Source organism: Pangasianodon hypophthalmus, chromosome 15, assembly GCF_027358585.1.
Source record: "Pangasianodon hypophthalmus isolate fPanHyp1 chromosome 15, fPanHyp1.pri, whole genome shotgun sequence".
Classification (NCBI taxonomy): domain Eukaryota; kingdom Metazoa; phylum Chordata; class Actinopteri; order Siluriformes; family Pangasiidae; genus Pangasianodon; species Pangasianodon hypophthalmus.
In genome coordinates, this window is record NC_069724.1 from 18,459,873 (window position 1) to 18,481,816 (window position 21,944).

General features: G+C 39.2%; 1 protein-coding gene across 3 annotated transcripts in view; it reads right to left on the bottom strand.

The window, feature by feature from the left end:
* Window positions 1-4,901: 4,901 nt before the first annotated feature.
* The window catches only part of tnfrsfa (tumor necrosis factor receptor superfamily, member a), a 31,203-nt gene continuing 14,160 nt past the window's right edge, over window positions 4,902-21,944 (bottom strand). For 2 of the 3 annotated variants that reach the window (XM_034311271.2, XM_053240179.1), the window contains exons 2-10: window positions 14,485-14,632; window positions 13,873-14,001; window positions 13,006-13,117; window positions 11,735-11,877; window positions 11,457-11,549; window positions 10,046-10,086; window positions 9,647-9,922; window positions 8,885-8,921; window positions 4,902-8,060 (exon numbers count right to left, since the gene is read on the bottom strand). In XM_034311271.2, coding sequence (XP_034167162.2) covers window positions 7,771-8,060; window positions 8,885-8,921; window positions 9,647-9,922; window positions 10,046-10,086; window positions 11,457-11,549; window positions 11,735-11,877; window positions 13,006-13,117; window positions 13,873-14,001; window positions 14,485-14,632 — 1,269 coding nt within the window. In that variant the 3' untranslated portion in view covers window positions 4,902-7,770. Of the gene's footprint in view, window positions 8,061-8,884; window positions 8,922-9,476; window positions 9,923-10,045; window positions 10,087-11,456; window positions 11,550-11,734; window positions 11,878-13,005; window positions 13,118-13,872; window positions 14,002-14,484; window positions 14,633-21,944 lie in introns of all 3 variants that reach the window. The other variant, XR_008303865.1, reaches the window with a different exon arrangement.

Consider the following 21,944-nt stretch of genomic DNA (forward strand, 5'->3'; position numbering starts at 1 on the left):
CACAGCCTCTTCTCTTTGAGAACAGCATCCACATTCATTTCTTCACACCTGTCTCTTGCTAAAGCTTGAGCTGAAGCAAAGCCATTATCTTGATAGTCAGCCAGGAAAGTTTTTGTTTTGCCAAGCAGGTCCACTGCCATATCCAGTTGCATAGAAACCGACTGAATCAGCTTACTGACTTTTTCAATGCTGCTGAGGATGTCATATCAGACAATTGAGCAGATAGAAAAATGAAAGGATCCTTTCCTCTGCAAAAGACTGAGTTTGAGCCTTTTTATGGCAGGATCTGTTAACTTTTCTTTTACTTCCAGCAGGGCTTCTCTCATTTGTGGGGCCTGGTACGTAATGGCCTCTACTCTATTCACAAGACTCTCCCACCTGGTCTCTGACCATGACTTCATCGTGATCCTGACATGCCTTGTCAAGAAAGACCATCTCAGGGGAACAGGGTGAACATCTGCAAGTAGCAAAAATAACTAGTAGCATCTTTGGAGGTTCATGCAGCATAAGCCACCACCAAGACCACGGTATCCGCTGCACACGGCACAAACAAAGCTCTTGGGTTTTTGCCAGCAATCTGCCCTGCCCATCTTTTCTTTTGCCCCTCATGTTTACCCTGCTGTCATAAGACTGCCCCCTGCAGTCCGCAAAAGGTATGTTCAGGTCTTCCAGCCTCTTCAAGATGAGAGTTGATGCTTCGGCTTCCTGGAAGCCCATGAAGTGCCGCTTCACTTGTGGCTTGTCCTCCACTGACACAGTCCCATTGACAACTAATAGCTGCTCTGTGTGGCTTACGTCAGGAGTGCAATCCAATATAATGGAAAAGTATTTACAGAGTTTGATCTCGCCTATAATTGCCTCCATGATCTTTCCATAGCACTTATCAGTTCGTTTTGTATGTTTTTTTCCTAGGTATGTTGTCATGTTCCCTGCTCCATTCTTTTCCCTATCTATATGTTGCTTTAACACAGGATCAAATTTGGCCATAAGCTCCACTTCTTTCAGAACGTTGCCATTGTTGGGGTAGAAGAGTTAATCTGTGGACCCTTTCAGAGCCATGTTTCTCTCAGCAAGGGACAGGATTATTGGCACTATTCTTTTCAATAATTCAGGCCACCTCTTCCTCTCTGTCGCAATAAGTGCCATTGCCTGGCTGTCGATTTTTTGGCAGTTTTCAAGGTGAATCTCCTGTTCTTTCCATGCCTTCATATTTTGCTGATGTTCTGGGCTAGAACATCAATCATTCAGTCCTTCAGAAATCAGCTTAAGGTTCTTCTGTGAGAAGAGATTGCAGCAAAAGCAAAATACACATTTTTTTTCCTGGAATAGACAAGCCAGATCCTTTTTATCTTCTTACCGTTGACTAAAACTGAATAAAGGTAATGATGATGGCAACTTCGTGCATTCTCTCTTTCAGGGAAAATGAAATCCCTCTGGACCTGAAAAGGTCCTCAGGTGACTAATTTAGCCCTCATTTTATCAGTCTGCAGAATCCATATTTGGTGGGTTGATAGTCTCAGCAGCAACAGAGAGAGATTCCCAGGGGAAAGAGGAAGAACTTCTCAGCAGCAGTTGGTGGCTCAGTGGGGGTAGATGAGCAGCTGGGGGGCTCTTCAGCAGCAGTCAAAGCTGAGGTAGACGAGAGTCTTTTTAGTACCAGAGTGAAGTTGAGATGTGGTGGATGGAGTGGCTGGGTCACCTTGGTCACCAGGAACTAATTGAGATGAGGTGGATGGAGAGGTTGGAGCCCCTTATAAATACTTCAGCAGAGAATCTGTTAGAATATGAGACCAGACATGAGCTATACTCAAACCCAAATAAAGAAATGCAAACACACACATACACTCACACACAAGTGTGCCTATGGTTGCACATAGGCTGCAAGTAGTTACAAGAAAACAAAGGGTAAAAAAAAGAAAGCAGTATGAAATATGTACCCAGAATAAATCTACAAAATATAGGCTATATAATACAATATATCTGTAGATGTTAGCCAGCTAGCTAGCTAGTTAGTCTAATTAGCCTATTACCTGTCATCCCCATTTTTGAGCATAGACTGGAAAATGACGTACCTAAACTTAAATGATTGCAATTCAAGAATTCTTTAGACTAAATAAAACAACATAAACAAACAAACAAACAAAAAACCAGCCCATAGTGTTCGTGCCAGTTAAGAGATTCTAAATAAGCTATTTCAAAATACTATATAAACACCAATAGCTGACATGAACAGTTGTTAACTTGTGATTCTTACCCCTACATTGCTCTTTTTTCTGCTCCTCTTCTTTGCGCTGCTTCCTGCCATGTGCAGCTGATAATTTTGTTCTTTTTTCATTCATTTTTTCAACATATGATGAGGATCCAATTATGCATAGCGTATAATTGCGTAGCGTATAATTGCGTAGCGCTAGCGGCATAACTAACGCGTATGGTAACAGCAAAGCCATGCATAACTAACGCGTTATGGTGATGTATCATAATCACATCATGATGCAGGCAGTGTTTAAATTAGTCCAACATGACATGTTGTCAACTCATACGTTTTTTTTTGTTGATGTCAACTTGATTTTATTGTAACCATTTAAATTTAATCAGTACTGAAAGCATGTTAATTGGCACAATTAATTTTGCTCAATATATGGGTAGAGGGGCGCACAGTCGTCACGAGAGGGAGCACTTCAGACAAAAAAAAAAAAAAAAACACGGACTGGCCTTGCATTGCATTCATGAAATTCATACATAGCAAGTCACATTTGACTCCTGATTCCATATGCAAAGAGAAAGAAGACCTTGTTCATCTTCCCTACTCCCTTACACTCAGCAAATCAATGCAAAGGTAAACAGTCAGGGATAAACACTTCTTTTCTGAATGCACCAATGGTACTAATTCATTTCTCTTCAGTAGCAGCTTTATCCTTGTCAGGGGCAGCATGGGAGGAAGGTCAGAGGAAACTGGAAAAGCTGTCGGAAACCCACAAGGACACGGGAAGAACATGGACATTCCACATGGACAGCAACCCACACTCAGGATCCAACTGGGGAACCTACTGTGCTGCAGTGCCTTCTGCAACAATAGTTTGGGAATTACTGAAGAAGTGTTCTCAAATAGGGCTTTATCAAGACTGTTTACTGTCCTTCAAATGTCAGACAAAGTCAGCTGTTATGTCTGTGAAAACTGTCAATAGTGTCTATTGTATTATACGCACCTTGTTTTTATCTACGTATTGCTTTTATGGGAAAAAGAAGCTGTCCTTTGTGTGAAGTTACTGTGCAAACTTTAAAGTGAACAAAATTTAAAGTGAACTTTAAATTGTATTTGGAATGAAAGCTGTATTATAGAAATATTCGTTCTGCTTTTAGAACAGTTAGACAATGTCTGCCACAATAAGTAGTTTACTGCAAAAAAAGCAAAACTCTGAGAGTTGCATCACAAATTTTGAAAAAAAAAAAAGCTGCAGCAAAATCAAGCATTTTTGGCCACAACAGTCCCAAAAAAAAAACACTGTGAAATCCTGTACGGACTGATTGGGAATGCACAATGCGTTCTGATATGGACACTGAGCGTCACTGTCATTCATCGTGTTTGTCCCTTTGTCTCTAAACACCTCTTGATTGGGTTTGATCTTGATGACGACCACATGATGACTTGCCTGGTCTACAGTCCTCACCTGGTGTCCTGGTCTGCAATTCTTTCATAATCTGACCTCATCCAACTTTGGATTGGTTCTTCTGGTTCCCCTTATTTGTCCTCTATCAGGTTTCTTAGAGAGTTTGCCCAGCAATGGTGTCCATTTCAGAAGGTATTCTTGCCATCCCAATAGATTGTGCCTCCTTGTGGAGCTCTGTACTGAGACCACATCTCTCCATCTGGCTTATTTGTGGTTCTTCAGTTTCCCCTTGTATGATACTGTCAGATTCAGTAGACCCTGTACTCTCAGGCTAGGCGAAGACTGTCCTGTCCTGCTGTCTCACTGGTTTGGGCCTCGGTATGGTACTGGGCCATAGGACCATGGTGTCTCCTTTGCTTGAGCAGAGAAGCCTCTTCGTGGATCTTCTCCCTGAGGAGCTGTCTCCTCCTCTGCATGGCTTTCCTCTCCTCCTCCATTCTGCCAGTGTTGTCTCTCGTGGAAATACACCAGTTTACAGAGGAAGGATCCCTGTGAGCTGGGCTAGCTGCCTCATTTGCAGCGGTTCAGATCAAACACTCTGTTCTTTTGAGTCATAGTGGTTGTTTTGGGACAGCGGGGCAAAAACTGGACAGCTTAAGTGTGTGGCTACTGACTAATTTTTTCTAATTCAAACAGTGAAGGAAATCACAAACCACCATTACCAAAGTTGGTATATTTATTATTGAGTTTGTATAGTTATTTTCATTTTACATTACATTTAGAGCATTTGGCAGATGCTCATATCCAGAACGACTTACAGAACTGCTTTGTAGTCTCTATCAAAAACAAATCCTTATTTAAGTACAAATATGTCAGGGTCTAAGAATACCATTAATATAAAACTTTGTTAGAGAGGAGTTAGTAAGTATTTGACTTGCCACTTGAATTGAATGGGTTTAATCAAAGGCATCAAGGCCTGGTGGTGGAAAATTCAGGAATTAATATGATCTTGTAGGAGATCTAGTTAAATTTAAAATTAGTTGCAAGAATAAGTAATAATTAAGGCAAAAACAGGTCTTCAATTCATCGCTGGCTTAACAGAGGGTAATGATATTAAAACGGTTTAGAAAACATAACAGATGCTCACTAAGGACAATGTTTCCTTAATCTCTAAATTAACTCAATGTAAAAAAAAAAAAAAAAAAAAAAAAAAAAAAGTAAAAAATAAAGATCTTAAAGAACTGAGAAAACTCAGCATGTCAGCATGTCCTGATTTTCATCACAAAACTACACTTCACATTTAGTAAGAAATGTTTATTTCAAAATTAAATCATTCTACAAATGCATTTGCAACAGCAAATACCTTACAACTGTTAACGAGTGAACAAGTGTCTAAGTGGGGCAATACATAGGAAGAAAAAACAGATGTGTTAAAAGAAATAAAGCTGAACTATGAGTAAAGTAGATAATATAGAGAAATCATGAAAAATTGAGCTTATCTACTGAATGAGTTGTTCTTGTATTTAAAAAAAAAAAAAAAAAAACATGACTCACTGTGCATGAAGTGCATGAAGAGAGAAAAGATGGAAAAAAGAAAAACAGGTCCCTTGAAATTGATGCACGTACAGTCTGGTCCAAAAGTTTTAATGAAACTCTGATGGAAAGGTCTATCCAAATGACAGCACTTTTCCCATGAAAGCTTCAATAAAAATTCATTTTTAAAAATCTGATTAAATATCCGAGGTCCTCAATGCGTTACACTTTATCATTCCTATAGTTTTTATAAAACACACAGATTTTGGACTAATAAAAAAGGATGTGTGTGAAGGATCTCAGTCACTGATCGCAGTGCTAGACAATAAACTCAAGACTTTTGGACCAGACAGTATCAATCCATATTATAATAATATTTCACTTCTGAAAACACTAGGTGGCAGTGCCTGCACTGTTACATGAGCTAAATGAACACTGAACAGAGAGAGTCTTTTATTTTTTTTTTTCCTGTTTCGAGAATACACTCTTACTTACAACTAGAGTTTATACAGCTATGACGCTACCTACATAGCTGAGTCAAAGGTCTAAGTTCATTTAGTATCACACAAATGAGCCAATAAGGGAGTGATCTATATATAGAAAATTATAAACGGCAACAATCTCTAAGAAGTCGTCATCAATAAATAATTATAACTCTGTTGTAGGCTGTAACAGCATCATTATAGTTTAGAAAAATTCTTATAAAATGGTATCAAATTACAATAGGCACAGTATAATAGCTTCATACTGACTTACCTCATATAATTTTCTATTATGAACTCATTCAACAGTCAGTTTGTTCCTTCAGATTGTAGGATGTCACTATACTTCATTATCTTCACTCTAGGTTTCTATAGATACGTATATTTATAATATATCTGCAATTTCTGACAATATAATGGTTCATTCTGTGACTATATACAGCTCAGGCCAAAAATAAATGAAATTTAAATCTCGATGCTCGGAAAAGACCTTCATCTTTCCATGAGAACTAAAAAGAACCCAAACAAAAAAACAAAACAAACAACAACAACAACAAAAAAAAATGCACACGTACCAACACATCCATGGTTTACTATATGCAATAGGTTGAGAGTATAAAAATAAAAAAAGGAAGTTCTCTTGTTTTTGTTGTGTGTTGAACGGGAGCAATGGAGCACCCATTAAGAAATGTAGGAGCTTGTGCCAAACAGACTGAAGCTTTTGGCATCTCAAAAAACATGCCACTTGCCGCAGTTGTAGTGCCTTACACTGCAAGGCAAATGGAAGATTACACACAACGACACACTTGGATATGGTTAACAGGTATAAATAATTACACATAGTTCTACTATGACAATAAATACATCCAAATTCTACATAAATAAGGAAATGGAAGAGGCGTTTGTGTAACTGACAGAAGACGTTCACTGTTCACAATGACACTGAGCTGCTGTTGTAGGAAGAAGAATACATCCATCAATAGGTGACATTTCCTTAGCAAACAGTATGTTAACGCTAAACCGTGACTGTAAATCAATCTTTACTGTCTATTACTGTTTCATAAAGCATTTTCCTTTCTGAAGAACCATAGTTGTTTTGCGTGAGCGAGTCTATGGTAGAAAGCTTTATGGCCTTGACTTATGTCGAAGCACAAATCGTCTTTGTGTCCCCTTCCTTCCTCCACTCTACCATAGTCAATATCAGTGAACAATGGAAAAACGTGACAAAAATCTTAGTAGCATGTAGTGTAGTCTAGGGGTTCAACTGCCTGTAGTTTCAACTATAAACGTGCACAAAAACCAATTAGTCAAAACCAAACATTTGTCCGCTATAATTACAGCTACTTTTCGCCGTCACCGCTAAAAAAAAAAAAATCTTTGCGGGCTTCGGACCAACCTGTAGTTTAAAAAAAAAAAAGCCTGAGGCCAGTGCACAATTTGAGACGAAGCCACGCTGTTACCTAGCGTGAATCTTCGCTGACTCCAGTGTTGGCTTCAATAAAGCCAAAAAAAAAAAAAAAAAATGTTGCTACAAACAGAGCTTCAGGAGACAAACAAAAGCTAACTCCTCTCTCTGGCTGTCTCAAACACGACATTCTCTTCCTTGCATCAACCTGCTCTCGATGAGTGTGTTTCAATGTCTTAACAATCATCTTATTTATATTCACAGCCCAGTGTTTGGTTCGTAAAAACAGAAAACGCTGCAACGACGTTTACGTTAGTCGTGACGATCTGTTTAGCTGCAGAACGTCAGTGCACGTGTGGACGAAAGAGGAGCGTTGAATTAAAGTGTTGCTCCTCTCTGATTCTCGTATGCAACTTTATCTTCTGCAGTACAGTTTTACAATTGTGTACATGCATTTTCTTTTTTCTTTTTTTTATAGGCTTAAGAGGTAATGGGAGGCATGATGATCTGTTCAGCTACAGCAGCCAAAAAAAAAAAACCAAAAACTAGCTCCTCCACATGACTCTCAAATGCCAAGTTGCTTGTTATAGTTCACAAGTCTGTTTAAATGAGTTTTGTTCATATTAACCAGCTCGCCGTAAACAACATTTGCACCTTTAGTCCATTATAGGCTGTGAAAAGGAAAAGCATGATACTTTCCATTTTGCAAGTTCGTTACGAGGTGTTTTTTTTTTTTTTTAAATCACTCGTATTTGTAGTAGCCGCGCTCAACTGCGCGGGAGGCGATCTGTTCGGCGGAGTAGCGCTGGTCGAGATCGAGCAGCGCTTGCAGCAGGTGGTTGATGTTGGCGCGGAGTCCCTCACGCTGCATCCACACACGCAACAGTTCGTACACTTTGTCGCTAGCATTGTGCGACTCTGCAAGCTTGATGGCGTTATCACTTACGCCAATGCTACGAAAGAACTTGTTGTGCACGCGCACATCCAGAACGTCAAACAGGTCAAAGCTCTTGCTTAGAGACACCTCCTCAGCTGTGGAGAGGGAGAGAGGAAGCGTTCAGAATGAACCACATTAGATCCCATATAAAATAAAATAATTTAATCATTTTAAATCTACTAAATGTTTAAATTCCCTTCGTTGACGAAGCCATTTAAAATGCATTTAAGAAGCAGGTAGTTAATCAAGACTGCCACTCAAGAAATATTTATTCCAGATATTGGTTCATTATTCGTAAATATGCCAATGCTCAATTTTTAAATGTAACACTAGCACTTACATCATGTTTATATAGTGCAATGTGTTAAGTAAGGAATAAAGCATGACATGGCATCCCAAAGTGTCTTAATCCTCTTGTACCACAACTACTGTCTGAGCTGCTGTTATAGGAAATTAATCAACAATTTTTGATCAAAATCAAGAGTGTAACAGTGCTTTGGTATAAATAATCATTAATAAATTAAATATAATTTAACCATTAACCATTTAAGAACCTTGATCACCAATCAATGGTAAATTCAATGCTCAATTCAAAATTGCTTAATGCAATATTAAATGAGGAAATGAATAAATTTTAACTAGCAAAGGAAGTAGAGCAAGATTCTTTTAAAAGAATTTTTTAAAAAAATCCTAAACATTCACAGACAGTAAAGATAGTGTAGTGTGTGGAATGAAGAAAAACCCTGATTTTGCTAATTAGTGAAATTGTCAGTATGTTCTAGAGAGATTTGCTTCATCATCCTCCTGCAAATCTCTCTAGAACACGCTGAAAGTTTCACTTGTGTGTGAGTGCATTCATTTGAAAAGCACTGTGTGTCTGTGAAAGAGATAAACAGCTGTTTATACTGAGGTTTCTTACCAAGTAATGGAACAAGTCTTCTGGGCGTGCCATCCTCCTATTAAAAAAAAACAAAAAGATAATTAATGTTCTGTTCTCTGAAAAAAATATATATCTGTCTCTGCAGTACAGTATGGGACTGCTGACTTTACCATGACTCATTCGGGCTGTTTATGAATTCCTGCCATCTCAAAGGATCATAATAGAACAAGCCTGACATGCGAATCGAATATTTTGAAGTTAATTTAAAGCAGGAGTGCCCAGTGCTGCTAATGGAAAAATAGCGTCTTGAGGTTTAAATTCGCTCCCTGATCCAACACACCCAATCAAGCTGATCAAGGTCGTCAGGAGTGTGTGGATATTACACATGGGTGTGTATAGCATTGTTTGGTTCTATAATATTTGACTCATGACAGTGAGATGATATGTTAAATCAGTTGCATTATTGCTTTAAAGCATTAAAGCAAAAATGCTGATGGGAACAGGCAGAGTGATCCCAAATGTGTGGTTACATGGATAATAGTGGGCCTTTTTTGCTTAAAAAAAAAAAAAAAAAAAACCTGCTAGGTCATATTTACTGATAATCTCATACAGTGTGACTGATTTTAATTACCATATTTTTTTGTGTGTCATCTGAATCAGGCTTCATCTCTTCACAGCATACCATTCAGTAATCTTTGGGAGTATGCGGTAAAAGTACAATAGTGCACAGGATACAGAAAATGCAACAGCGAAAGTATAAAAGTGTGACTCAGAGTGTTTAGTGTGACTGTTTTCACTCACCCTGGCCCATGACTCCGCCTCCCTCTCACAATTTGCTGAGACAGGAAGTGGCATGTTGACTGGCAGGGCTGATAGACTGGTCTGGGAGGAGCTGGTGGTGTTTGGTAGGCTGTCCCCAAGTCCTCTGTCCTCGTCTTCCACCGGGATGCTTTTACCCCCCAGGATATGCGTCTCCTGCAGCAGGGGACGAAACTCAGTGCGAGGCAGCTCTGCCTCCTCTAGTCCTGCGTTACGGCTGTTCTCACACTCCTCAGAGGTAGGGACACTAACACCGTCCTAAAAAGACACAATCAATGGCTAATCAGAAGATGTACTAACAGATTAGTGCATATATCTAATATCAACACCATTATTTATAGAGTGTGTTGATTAACCTGCAGCGTAAAAAACCGGACTTACTATTGGAATCTTCACTTCATTATTTTGAGCCACTGGGCTTGCTGAAAAGAGAAAATAAAAACAATAAACGATAAATTTAACCTTATCATCACAAACAGTCTAACACTGTTTATGTAGAATTACAATACAAATAGTACACTATACTGTCACATGTATGTGGACAGCTGACCATCACACCCATATGTGCTTGCTGAGCATCCCATTCCAGATTTAGTCCCCCTATAATGTTGTAATAACCTCCACTCTTCTGAAAACGTTTTGGAATGTTTTGGATTTTGGAAAGTGGCTGTAGGAATTTGCCCATTAAGTCACGAGAGCATTAGTGAGGTTGGGCAGTGATGTTGGTGAGATAACCTGGCATGCAATCAGCATCCCAAAAGTGTTCAGTGGAGTTCCGCTTAACGTCTTCCACACCAACCTTGGTACACCGTGTCTTTATAAACCTTGCTTTATGCACAGGGGCAATATCATGCTGGAACAGGGTTAAGCTAGGCCTCTTAGTTTCAGTGAAGGGAAATCTTAATGCTACAGCATACAAACACATTCTAGACAATTCTGTACTTTCAACTTTGTGGCAGCAGGTTGGGGAAGACCCCAAATTGTGTGTGAAGGTCAGGTGCCTACATACTTTTAGCCATATATGGCACATTATGGATTTACTAGTAGAGAAACTGAGCTGTCCTTTAATATGGAATATATATATACATGCACACACATATTATATATATATATATATATATATATATATATATATATATATATAAACACACACCCACGTATATAAGAACGAGAGAACTTAATTTTCTTCTTCTCATGATCTTCAGGAAATTCAGATGATGCAACCTTGTGTCGACGATGTGAATATGACTTGGGGGAATATTCCTAATATTTCATAGAGGTGAATGTATTCAGGTAACAGGGATGAGTGAATTTTGTATGACGCTAAACTGAGATATTAATTTTTCATAACCTACTGTATAATGAGTGACTCATGGAAAAAGATGTTTCAAGCATGAGATGTTAAAAGTATTCACATGTTAATACTTTTTTAAAAAAAATTTATTTTTGTTTTAATAATTATATTTCAAGGTAAAATGTAATTATAATGGGTGTATGTAGTTATAATGGATTTTGTTTAAGTTTGTCTGAAATATGCACATAGGTTGTTGTGACGGTCACTTTAGCTGTGTTTAAAATGTTTTTTTAGCTTTACTTTACTCACAAATGGGATTCATGGAATCACACATTACACTTTACATATCAGCTGTGTTCAGATTGTCTGTTAATGAGTTTTCTTATAGCAACAAATAAAATGTACACTCAATATAGTTATATAATTAGTAATAAAATTTTAATGTAATGAGAAAAAATTAATAAGCTAATATAATAGTAAGTAAATTAGTTTAAAAACCTTGTTTTCTACAGAGTCGTCTCTTCTGCAAAACCACCACACCGACACCGACCAAAAGAAGAATGAAGCATAGAAGCCCTAAAACCACACTCACTGTCAGAAAGGAGAGAAAAGAAAATATAAGTTTACATTCACAACAGGCATGAAGACTTGTTTTAATCCACACATTTAAGAAATTTTAGTACCAAAAAGGCAACTTTGTTTCAATGGTTCAATCTCATTGTAAAATTCTATATATTTTATTACAGAGATGAGTGTGTGTGGTCATGTGATTGTACCTGTGGTGCCGTGGCTGTCGTTTCTGGGTGCAGGTGAGATTGTGGGTGTCACAGTGGGGTCATGAGGTGATAAAGGGCGTTTTTTACACTTTGTGTTGGAGGTTGGAGTGCATGGCCGTTCCTCAATTTCATCTGCTTTGCACCTGAGACAGAAATTAGACAATTATTATTAGTTACGATTAGTGCTGATATCAGTTTTGCATTTTTTGATACATTATCGACATCAAACCCCACAGAATTAGTAGATCTGGTACAGAACTGACTTTTAATTGCAAACAGTGTTTAAATAATATGAACATAGGACACTTATTTTCTTATTTATGTGTGCTTAGGATGGGAAACAATAAACCTAACTTATGTACTTGACATTGCATAAGAAAAAGAAAATTATCAGTTAACATTACTTATAGTTACACAATGAACTGTGTCTGAAAATAAGCCATAGGTTTTAAATAAGATTTCCATTAAAAAACTGTTAACTGTTAAGAGTATACTGTCAGCTATACCTATTGAGGGTCCATGCCTGAATTTGGGATGGGCATTAAATATGGAGAAAGGGAGCTTCTCCTTGATGCAATCCGAATTACAGGCTTCTGAGGACTACAAGTAGTCATGTGACCCCCATGACACCCTGACAGAATCAATATCAGATTTTAGATTTAGAGGAAACAAGCAGTGTCTTTGGAGTGTAGAGCAGCAGGAACATTTTGAAGAATATTCATTTTTCAATTTCGTACTTGGATTTCAGCTAAAATGCTTAGCTCAGTTTTAACCAATGTATTGTGTAACAATAAGTATGCATGTGGCAGTCTGGGAAAACTTGTCAGATGTCACTGCGGCCGGATTCTGGGGCCAAAATGCCAAAAAATGACAAAAGAAAAGCTTTTGACCAAAAATCTGTTTTTCTGCCTAAACTTTTAGCCATTGTGAAACTGGCATAAACCTAATCCCGGCTGTCAAACTGTCCACATTGCTTACATGCCATCATAACATCATCATCAACATCATCTTCATCATCAAAACAGAAAACAGTGCTTACAAACTCTGTACAGATGACAGTGGACCAAGTTTTAAAAATGTCTAAATGACCCAAAACAAATATGGAAAATGTAGCCAACAGTGATTCAAATTAAGTGATTATATTTCATTATAAATCAGGACAGTCTGTCATTTTCAGAACTTTACATTGTAGAAAACTGGAACATGTGAAGAGTTTTCTCAGGCCACCATACATCTGTACTCTTTTCTTTAGTCTGAAGCATGGTAGTTACCTAGTGCACTTTTTGCACACTTCACAGGGCTCATCTGGCAGACAGAAAGTGCCGGGCTTGCACTCGCACTTAGTGTTTCCCGTGTTTGTGCACATCTCTGTTGTTATCTGACCTGTGCAGAGAGAGATAGAGCAAAATTTCTTGATGATATAAGTGATGGAATATGAGTATTTCATAACAGAAATCACAGAACATTCATGTGATACAGTCCAGGTTCCCATAAGCAGTGATAAAACTTTGATTTTCCTCAAGTGCTGATCCACACACCCTACATGAGTCAGCAACAGTTTCCATTATCTCTCTTTCTCTAACACACACACACACACACACACACACACACACACACATGCCAAACAACACACTGACTCATGCACATAAAACAAAAAGAGCAGGGGTGATGGGCAAAGGCCACACCCAGGCTGTGTAACAGTAGCTGATCGGTTTCTCATGGCTGAGGAAACTTTAAACCCAGCTCTATTCACTAATTTCCATTAGAGTCCTATAGCGGTCCTATGGGACACTGTGCGACTGGTTCATAGAGTTTACAGCGAAGTTTAGACCTCGGGAGTGCAGTCTTGTGTGTAATGGCCATTTCTGCAAATCTGTTGTAACATGTCATAGCCTGAGGGACAATGAATAACTAATTCTCTTATGCAAACACACCCAGGGCCAAATGTAGATACTTTTAAATTCTATTTGTATTATGTTTTATCATCAGAACTGATCAGTTTACTGGTAAATCACTCAATCTTGATCTTCAGTGGTGGGTCACTGCTTTCTACAAAGCAGCAAACTAACAATAATGTTACTGTGACTAAGAGGCGGTTAAATTGAAAGTTTTGGAAGACAGATAAAGAAGTAAATTACCTGCAGGGCAGTTACTGCACTGAAGGCACTGGTCCATGCCGGTCGGGTGCTCGGCGTAGGTGCCCTCCTTGCATGGTTCACATTTTCCCTTTTCCTGATCTGCAGTGCACTTCTCCTTCACGTAGGTGCCTTTTAAAGAAATAAAAACACCCCCCCACACACACACACACATCATTTCTTGCCTTTACTTTTGTGATTACAACTCCACTCATGGAGAAGCTAAACTTTGTGCTGAGGGAAGCTGAATTTAAACAAACAGCACTATATATTTATAAACCAGTACAGATATTGTGCATGACAATGTTAATATTTCCACAGCCAACCTTAGCCCTAACAAACAAAACACATTAAGTCTCCAGTCCTAAGCCATATGGAAATGATGGATAGATGTTGTTATGGGTGGTTGCTAAGTGCTACAGTCAGAAGCATTTCGTTTTGATCTTTTTAATGGATTTTACACAGTATACTTTGGGGAAAATAAAACTCCCTCTGAACATGTCATTTCAATCCCGCTCTAACAGAGTTTTAGCTTTAAGCTATTTTCACATCATGGCCTATTTTTATGTATTTTCATGCATAAAAACATCATGCTCCAAGTTCATTCCTACTCACCAGCCTCACAGTTTTTGCAGCAGAAACCGTTGTGTGGATACTCCTGGTTCTCCACACACACATGCTGCTTGGCCGTCTGGTTCAAGTGCAAGCCGACCTCAGCTGCTCCTCTGCTCACCACAGTCAGAGCCAGCACGAGAAGAAAAACCTGGTGAGACAAATCCATTCAGGTCAGATCATGTGCCTTTCTTATTTCAACTGGAAGTAGTAGAGAAAGTAAAATATGTAAAAGTGGAACGAGAGACAGACGCAGTGGTTAAAATTCTTACAGCAGCCTGCGTGTAAACGATCTCTCTCTTTAATTCAAACCAGGGTCTCATTTATCAAGCAGGCGTACACATAGTTTTGTGCATATGCACATTTCTACGCGGAGAATGTGATTTATCAAGTTCCTCTTGTGCGTAAGGATGTGATCGTGAGTTTGCACAAACCCCTAGTGGTAGAAAAGTGGTGATGGATGAAATGTAAAGTAAAATCTTTAGAAAAAGCACGTCTAAAGATTGATTAAAGCTTGAAGATTTGGCGCATTGAGCATTGTGCAAAGAACGGGTTTTTAAGGCCCGCAGGAACCTCTTTGCTGTGTTAGTGTAGCTGAAAAACAAATACATTATTCAGAATGAACAGATAATGTGTTCTAAATGGATACAAATACAGATATGAATACGAGGTGCACTATTCATGATCGTTTTAAGAATGCTTGCCAGAAAGGTTTAAACGTGCAAAAGCTCTGATATGAAGCTTGCAGGTTAAACTAAGATGATGTTGCGTGATACATTTACAGCATTTATTTATGACATGTTGACAGTGCAGACATACATTTTCAGCGTTTTCCAATGTTTCCAGGGGCATTTAATTAAACAACAACAACAAAAAAAAAAGAGATCTGTATCTGTTTAGTGCACTAAATATCCTTACCTGGTTCTGAATTTGGATTTTTTGGATTTAAACCCAAATTGGGCAGGGCCTAAACCACAAGTTTTTTTTTTTTTTTTAATTTTATTTTTAATAAATACACAACAACCAATACCACTATTCCCCCAAAACCATTTAAAACCCAGAGGGAGAAATGCCAGTCCTGCTTGTGGTTTAGCTGGTTATATTTTTCAAAATATAAACAAACTAGTAGCGTAATTTAAACCACTGTGACCCTGACCAGGCAGTTACTAAGGATGAATAAATCAATGTTCATGGTCTTTCTTTGTCCCGCAAGCTTCATATCCGACCACTTGTACACGCGTACGAGAAAGAAAAACGTCTTCCTTGTGCGACATTTTTGTTGTCCTGCAGGATCGGATGCCTTGTGAACCTTTCTGGTTCATGTGGATAGCATGCCTCCTATTTGTATCTGTATTCATATCAGTTTAGAACACATTATCTACTCATTCCAAGTAATGTATTTGTATTCAGTTTCATCCCTAGTAAACATGTGAGGTTGTGCACAAGCAGAGCAATTTTAATAAGTTCAGGGTTTATCAACATCCACTATGTACACCTGTGCATATGCATGTGAGATAAGTGCCATTTTCTTGTGTGTACTGGTGCTACTGGTGCTACTTTGCGCACAGAATTAGAAAGTATTCCACACACACTTTGATAAATGAGACCCCAGAAGATTAAAGAGAGATGCAAATCCATGTAGGGAAGCTAATGAGCAGGGGCTTTGCTGTACCCAGACGAAATATAATCTAAAGACACACGTGCTGTTACCATGGTTACAGGCATCCCTATACACACACACACACACACACACACACACACAGACATATGGCACAGAGGCCTGGAAACTCTGCCAGACACATTTATGAGGTTTTAACATGGGTTCACAGGCACTTTATATTGTGACTAATGTACCAGACTAATAATAGCATAGCACATACACTCACTGGACACTTTAATAGGAACACCTGTGCCTCTTCTCATTCATGCAATTATCTAATCAGCCAATCATTTGGCAGCTGTGTGCCAAGAGCTTCAGGTAATGGTCACATTTAACATCATGATGGGGAAAATGTGATCTCGGTGACTTTGTCTGTGGCATGGTTGTTGGTCTGGTTTGATCTCCTGATTTTTTCAGACACATCGGTCTGTACAGTTTACATAGAGTGGTGCAAAAAACCAAAAAAATATCCAGTGAGCAGCAGTTCTGTGGGTGGAAATGCCTCGTTGATGAGAGCAATCAGATGAGAATGGTCAGAATGGATCAAGTTTACAGGATGGCTACAGTAACTCAAATAACCACTCTTTACAACCGTGGTGATCAGAAGAGAACCTCAGAAGGCACAACATGCTAAACCTTAAGGCAGATGGGCTACAAGAGCAGAAGACCACATCGTGTTACACTTCTGTCAGCCGTCACTTACTGCGCACGCTCAGCTTTGTATAGTCACTATGTGTGTATGCATCATACACTGTGCATCATTTTTTCCGTGGATTTGTCACATTAAGTAATTATCGCTGGTCTAAAAATACTTTCCTGATACATGAAGAATCCTCACAATTCGTTAACAATGTCGACATTTATAATTAACAGGAACATAGAAAGGTAATTATCAATACCTGCTTTTAGCCCATCCCTAAAATCAACAGCAGTAAAAGAACTTTTATTTTACGGTGACAGAAGAGCATGCTGACTTGAGGTGTGTGAGGTGGAATGGAAAAGGGAGTGTGCAAGCGAGAATGTGTTAAGCTTTGTGAGAAAAAAAAAACGAAAGGGAGAGAATAGTGCATTCATATATTAATAGGTGTGTGTTTGAAGTGTAGAAAAAAAAGCTGGTTCATGAACCGTGTGTGTGTGTGTGTGTGTGTGTGTGTGTGTGAGACCGCTCTATTGCGAGCGCTTTTTGCCCACTTTCCCTCAGGCGCTTCTCTTTATTCACCATCTTTTCAGCTCGGTCACAAAGAGACGGCCTCTTTCAACAAAGTGCCGCTTCGAATGACCCACATTTCTTCCTTCTTCTGCTTTTTCCCTTCTTTTTATTCTTCTTCTTTTGACGGTCACTGAACACCTCAGAGGAAACACTACACCGCCGATGGCCTACATTTCCCATTATCCTCTGGCACAAAGACGGGGGCAGCGTGATCCGCTAGAAAACGCCCAGAGTATGTAAAAGTGCTTAAAAGGCAGACAGTTGGAAACGATTAAATGCCCTAAGATGAAAATTGCGAAACACAATTTACTGGTTAAAACACCACTGGTAGGATGTTGTAATCAAGTAAACAGATGCTGCTACTTTGTAATGGAAATGTAGTGGTTAGTATTCGAAAGTTTGATGCTTATTGGATGGAAAAAGAATGCATAAAAAAAAAACACATGACTAATAATACTAAAAACTCCATTTTATATGTAGATGATAAAAGGCACGGCTTAAATAACCTTTTATTTTTATTTTGCACAAAGCCTGCCATCTTTTCAGCTGAATTATGTTTGTAATCTAAGCAGTGGAAACGTAACCCTGAAGTTTCCCACAGTGTGATGAACTAGACTTCGGGCAGCTTGTGCCTTAACCTTCCTACTCATAGCTCCTCGAGCCTACATCCTTCAGCCTGTGACCTAGAAATCAGCGTCGGCCATCTTTAAGGACGTACGGATTCTTTGTCTTTTGTCTTTCCTTGCATCTTTTCCTTGGTTCCTCGAGGAGGAAGCCAAGCGGGGGAGGAGCTAAGAAGTGATGAAGGGAAGCGATGAAAAAGAAAACGTGTAGGCACCATTAAATAAATGAGAAGTACTCTATTTTTGCCTAAAGTTCTTTAATGTGAGCTGTATTGTGCATCAGTTAAACCTGTGATAACAGCAATCAAGGAAATGGATGTAATCACACTGCTGCTCATCTAATAAAGGGAAATGTAATGATGGGTGTTCAAGACCCAGTTTGCTGGAGTGGAAAATAATAATGTGAAAAACAACCTGCATCTAAAAATAAGCTACATTTCATACATGGTTAATGGTGCAGATGTACTTTAGCTAGCTTCCATTAACAAAAGGCTGCTCTTTCAAGGCTGTAGTATAAAAATGTATAATCTGATTCAAAACCCCAAGACACAATCATACTCTCACTACAGAAAACACTTAGCTCTGCAGGAACATCTGACCAATACTGTAAGTGTTAAGAAGCATAGAAAAAATGGAGCTCCAGTGATATGTTCATAACTCTGCAAGCTCTTGAAAGTCTCTAAATTAATGGTTCACGAAGAAAATAAGACATTGAGGTGGTAAAGGAGTGAATACCAGGGAGTGGAAAAGAAAAGAAAGATAATATAAGATGCATGTGTAAGATATTAAAACATTAACTTTGTGTCTGTGTGTGTCTGCTCCAGAGGAACTCTCTGGAAAGCGGCCATGCCTTGTTGTTCTAAGGGAGTTTCCTGGATTAAGCTGCACTGTCGAGACACACTCTACCCGCTCGCGTCAGAGTTTCCAACGACACACACTCTCTCTCACTTATACACATTCTCTCTTTTCGCTTGCTGTCCTGCTCTTTTCCTCTTTTTTGTCCAGTGCAGATATTCACAATTGTGGCATTAATAAAGTTCAAGGCGGCGGGGTGTGAAAGTGTGAGAGAGGTCATGAGAGAGAAGGGATTGAGCGAAGGAGGAAGAGAGAGAAAAAGAATAAGAAGGAGGAAATAAAGGAATGCAGTGAGAAGAGAGGAGAGCACAGATTCCTCCCTCTTCAGCAACACACTGCGGCTATTCAGCTGAAAGGAACTGTAAAAGGCCTCCTAATGAGCCACACACACACACACACACACACACACACACACACACACACACATACACACATACACACACAGAGCTTAGAGCGTTTCTCCAGACGCTAAATGCTTCACATGCAACGGAGCAAATGTCTAGTATCCAAAGGAATTAGCCGCACCTGTTGTGCTCCCTCCTCCACTGCACATGCGCCCTTTACTGAGTCATCTGGGTCAAAGTTCATTCCTGTTTATGTCCCGATGACCTCACTCACGGCAAAAACGCGTCTTGCAATAACTAAAGCGATGCGGTTTATTTGCTCCACCTTTACTTTTAGAGTATATTCTTTAATGCATTTAATTTGCATAGTTGCACAGTTCTACAGACTGACACCATGACAAATTGCACACTTTTTCCTCATTCCTCTATAAAAGTCAGGAGATACTGAGGAGATTACCTCACTTCCTGTGCAGAGCCCGCACATTCCAGCCTGGGTGAATCACTGGATTCCATACAGAAGGATTGGCTGTCTCACCCAGAGGCACTGTACCAATCGTAACGCCCGACACACGCAGCTATGAGAAAAGTCAGCTTGCAACATTTTTACCTGGTGCGCAAATCAGACTTCAAAATACCTCGACAGATAAACAACTACACTCTATAATATACACTGACTGGTCACTTTATTAGGAACACATGTATCCCTGCTTATTCACGCATTCACACAATTATCAATTATGTGGAAGCAGTGCAATGCGTAATATCATGCAGATACAAGACACATAAACATCAGAATGGGGGGAAAAAAATGTGATCTCAGTGACCGTGACTTGGTATGGGTGTTGGTGCCTGACGGGCTGGTTTGAGGATTTCAGAAACTGCTGGTCTGGGATCTTGACCCAGAAAGGTACAAAACAAAAAAATAACCAGTGAATGCCTTATTTATAGGAGGAGGAGAATGTCCAGGCTGGTTCGAGTTGACAGGAAGGCTATGGTAACTCAAATAACCACTCTATACAATCGTGGTGAGAAGAAAAGCATCTCAGATTGCACAACATGACAAAACTTGAGGCGTGAGCTACAACCGAAGAAGACCACATTGGGTTCCACTCCTGTCTGAGGATATAGTGGCCACAGAAAACGTCACTTGGTCTTTTTCTGCTCTTTGATTGTTCAGTTTCAGTGAATCTGTGCCCACTGTAACCTCAGATTCCTGTTTCATGGCTGACATGAGTGGAACTCAATGTGGTCTTCTGCTTGTTGAAGCCCATCTGAGTGAGTATTACCATAATGCTCCTGTCAGCTCGAACCAGTCTGGCCATTTTCCTCTGACCTCTCTCACCAACCAAGTGTTCCCACCCACCAAACTGCCACTCACTTTTCTGTGTAAACCTATAGATTTTCTGGGTGAAAATTCCAAATTCTCAATTTCTGAAATACTCAAGCCCATCTGGCTCCAAAAACATCATTGTCAAAGTCACTGAGATCACAATTTTTTCCCTCATTCTGATGTTTGTTGTGAAGACTACCTGAAGCGCTTGATGAGCATCTGCATGATTTCATGCATTGTGCTGCTGCCACATGATTGGCTGATTGGATAATTGCAGGAGTGGTACAGTAGTTCCTATTAAAGTGGCTGGTGAGTGTATATCCTACTTATAGTTCTAGCTGGGTTACTTCATGTCAACCCTACACTTGCTTAAGCAAATTCGGTGACGTCAAACACGCTGCACAGGCATCAGCATGCGAAATGGGTTCTCAAGAGGCAAAGAAAGAAATGAACTCAAGTTTTAGTTAGGCATTTTGCTGTCAGCTGAATTCGAGACTCTGATCTGATCTGAAACTGATGTATGAAATTTCGAATTTACATGAGGTCTACACTGCAGATTTAATCAGTCAGTCTAGGTTTCCTGTAAAGCCTGTACATTTGCTGTATGACCACAAAGTCTAGCCAGATGAAGAAGGAATGTTTCTATCTGGCACATTCTGCAGGCGTTTTGCTTAAAATAAATCCAGGAATTTTTCCTTATGGATGAAGCTGTTAATTCTGACACTTTCAAACTGATTCAAGTCAAAAGAAGAATAAATTGGTGCAACATTGTGATGGTATGCCAGAAGAATTTGAACTGATTTCTCAAATCCTGGCAGAGCAAGCTGGCAGTTGGAACACTCTCTATTCAGTGACAGACAAATGATATATTTATTAACTAGTCCTTGGGCTAGTAAAAGCTCCATAGTGCTGCCCAGTTTTTTTTTTTTGGTTGCCTGGAAACTAATAATATATGATAAGCTAGTTAGCTAGTTAATGCATTAATACACACTAAGATAAAACAAACGAGTATATGATCACGACCACCAATGACTCTCTATGGTTCAGAAGGGCCTAACACTTACTGTCAGAAACTGACGCTGTGTTTGACGTAACTCAGAAGTGGCAAGTCGGAACTCTTTGACCTCCATGCGCTCGAGCTACAAAGTTGGAAAAACATGGACGTCACCATGTTCGTCTTTTGTTAGCAGCCAACTAGCTAGCTAATTGTGATGAGTGATGTAAACTTACCTCAGCAAAAACAGCAAAGTATAGTCAATTTTATAGGTTTAACAAGTTAAAATATCTGTATGTTGATTAATCTAAAGCGAATACGTGTATACACAGCGTAACTCATTTAACAGTAAAGAAGTGCTATTTTGTTTGCTGTTGATGTTGTGAGCGGCCATGTTGATTTGACGAAATTTGCTGAACTCAGAGTTAACCTTCTTGACTGTGTGAG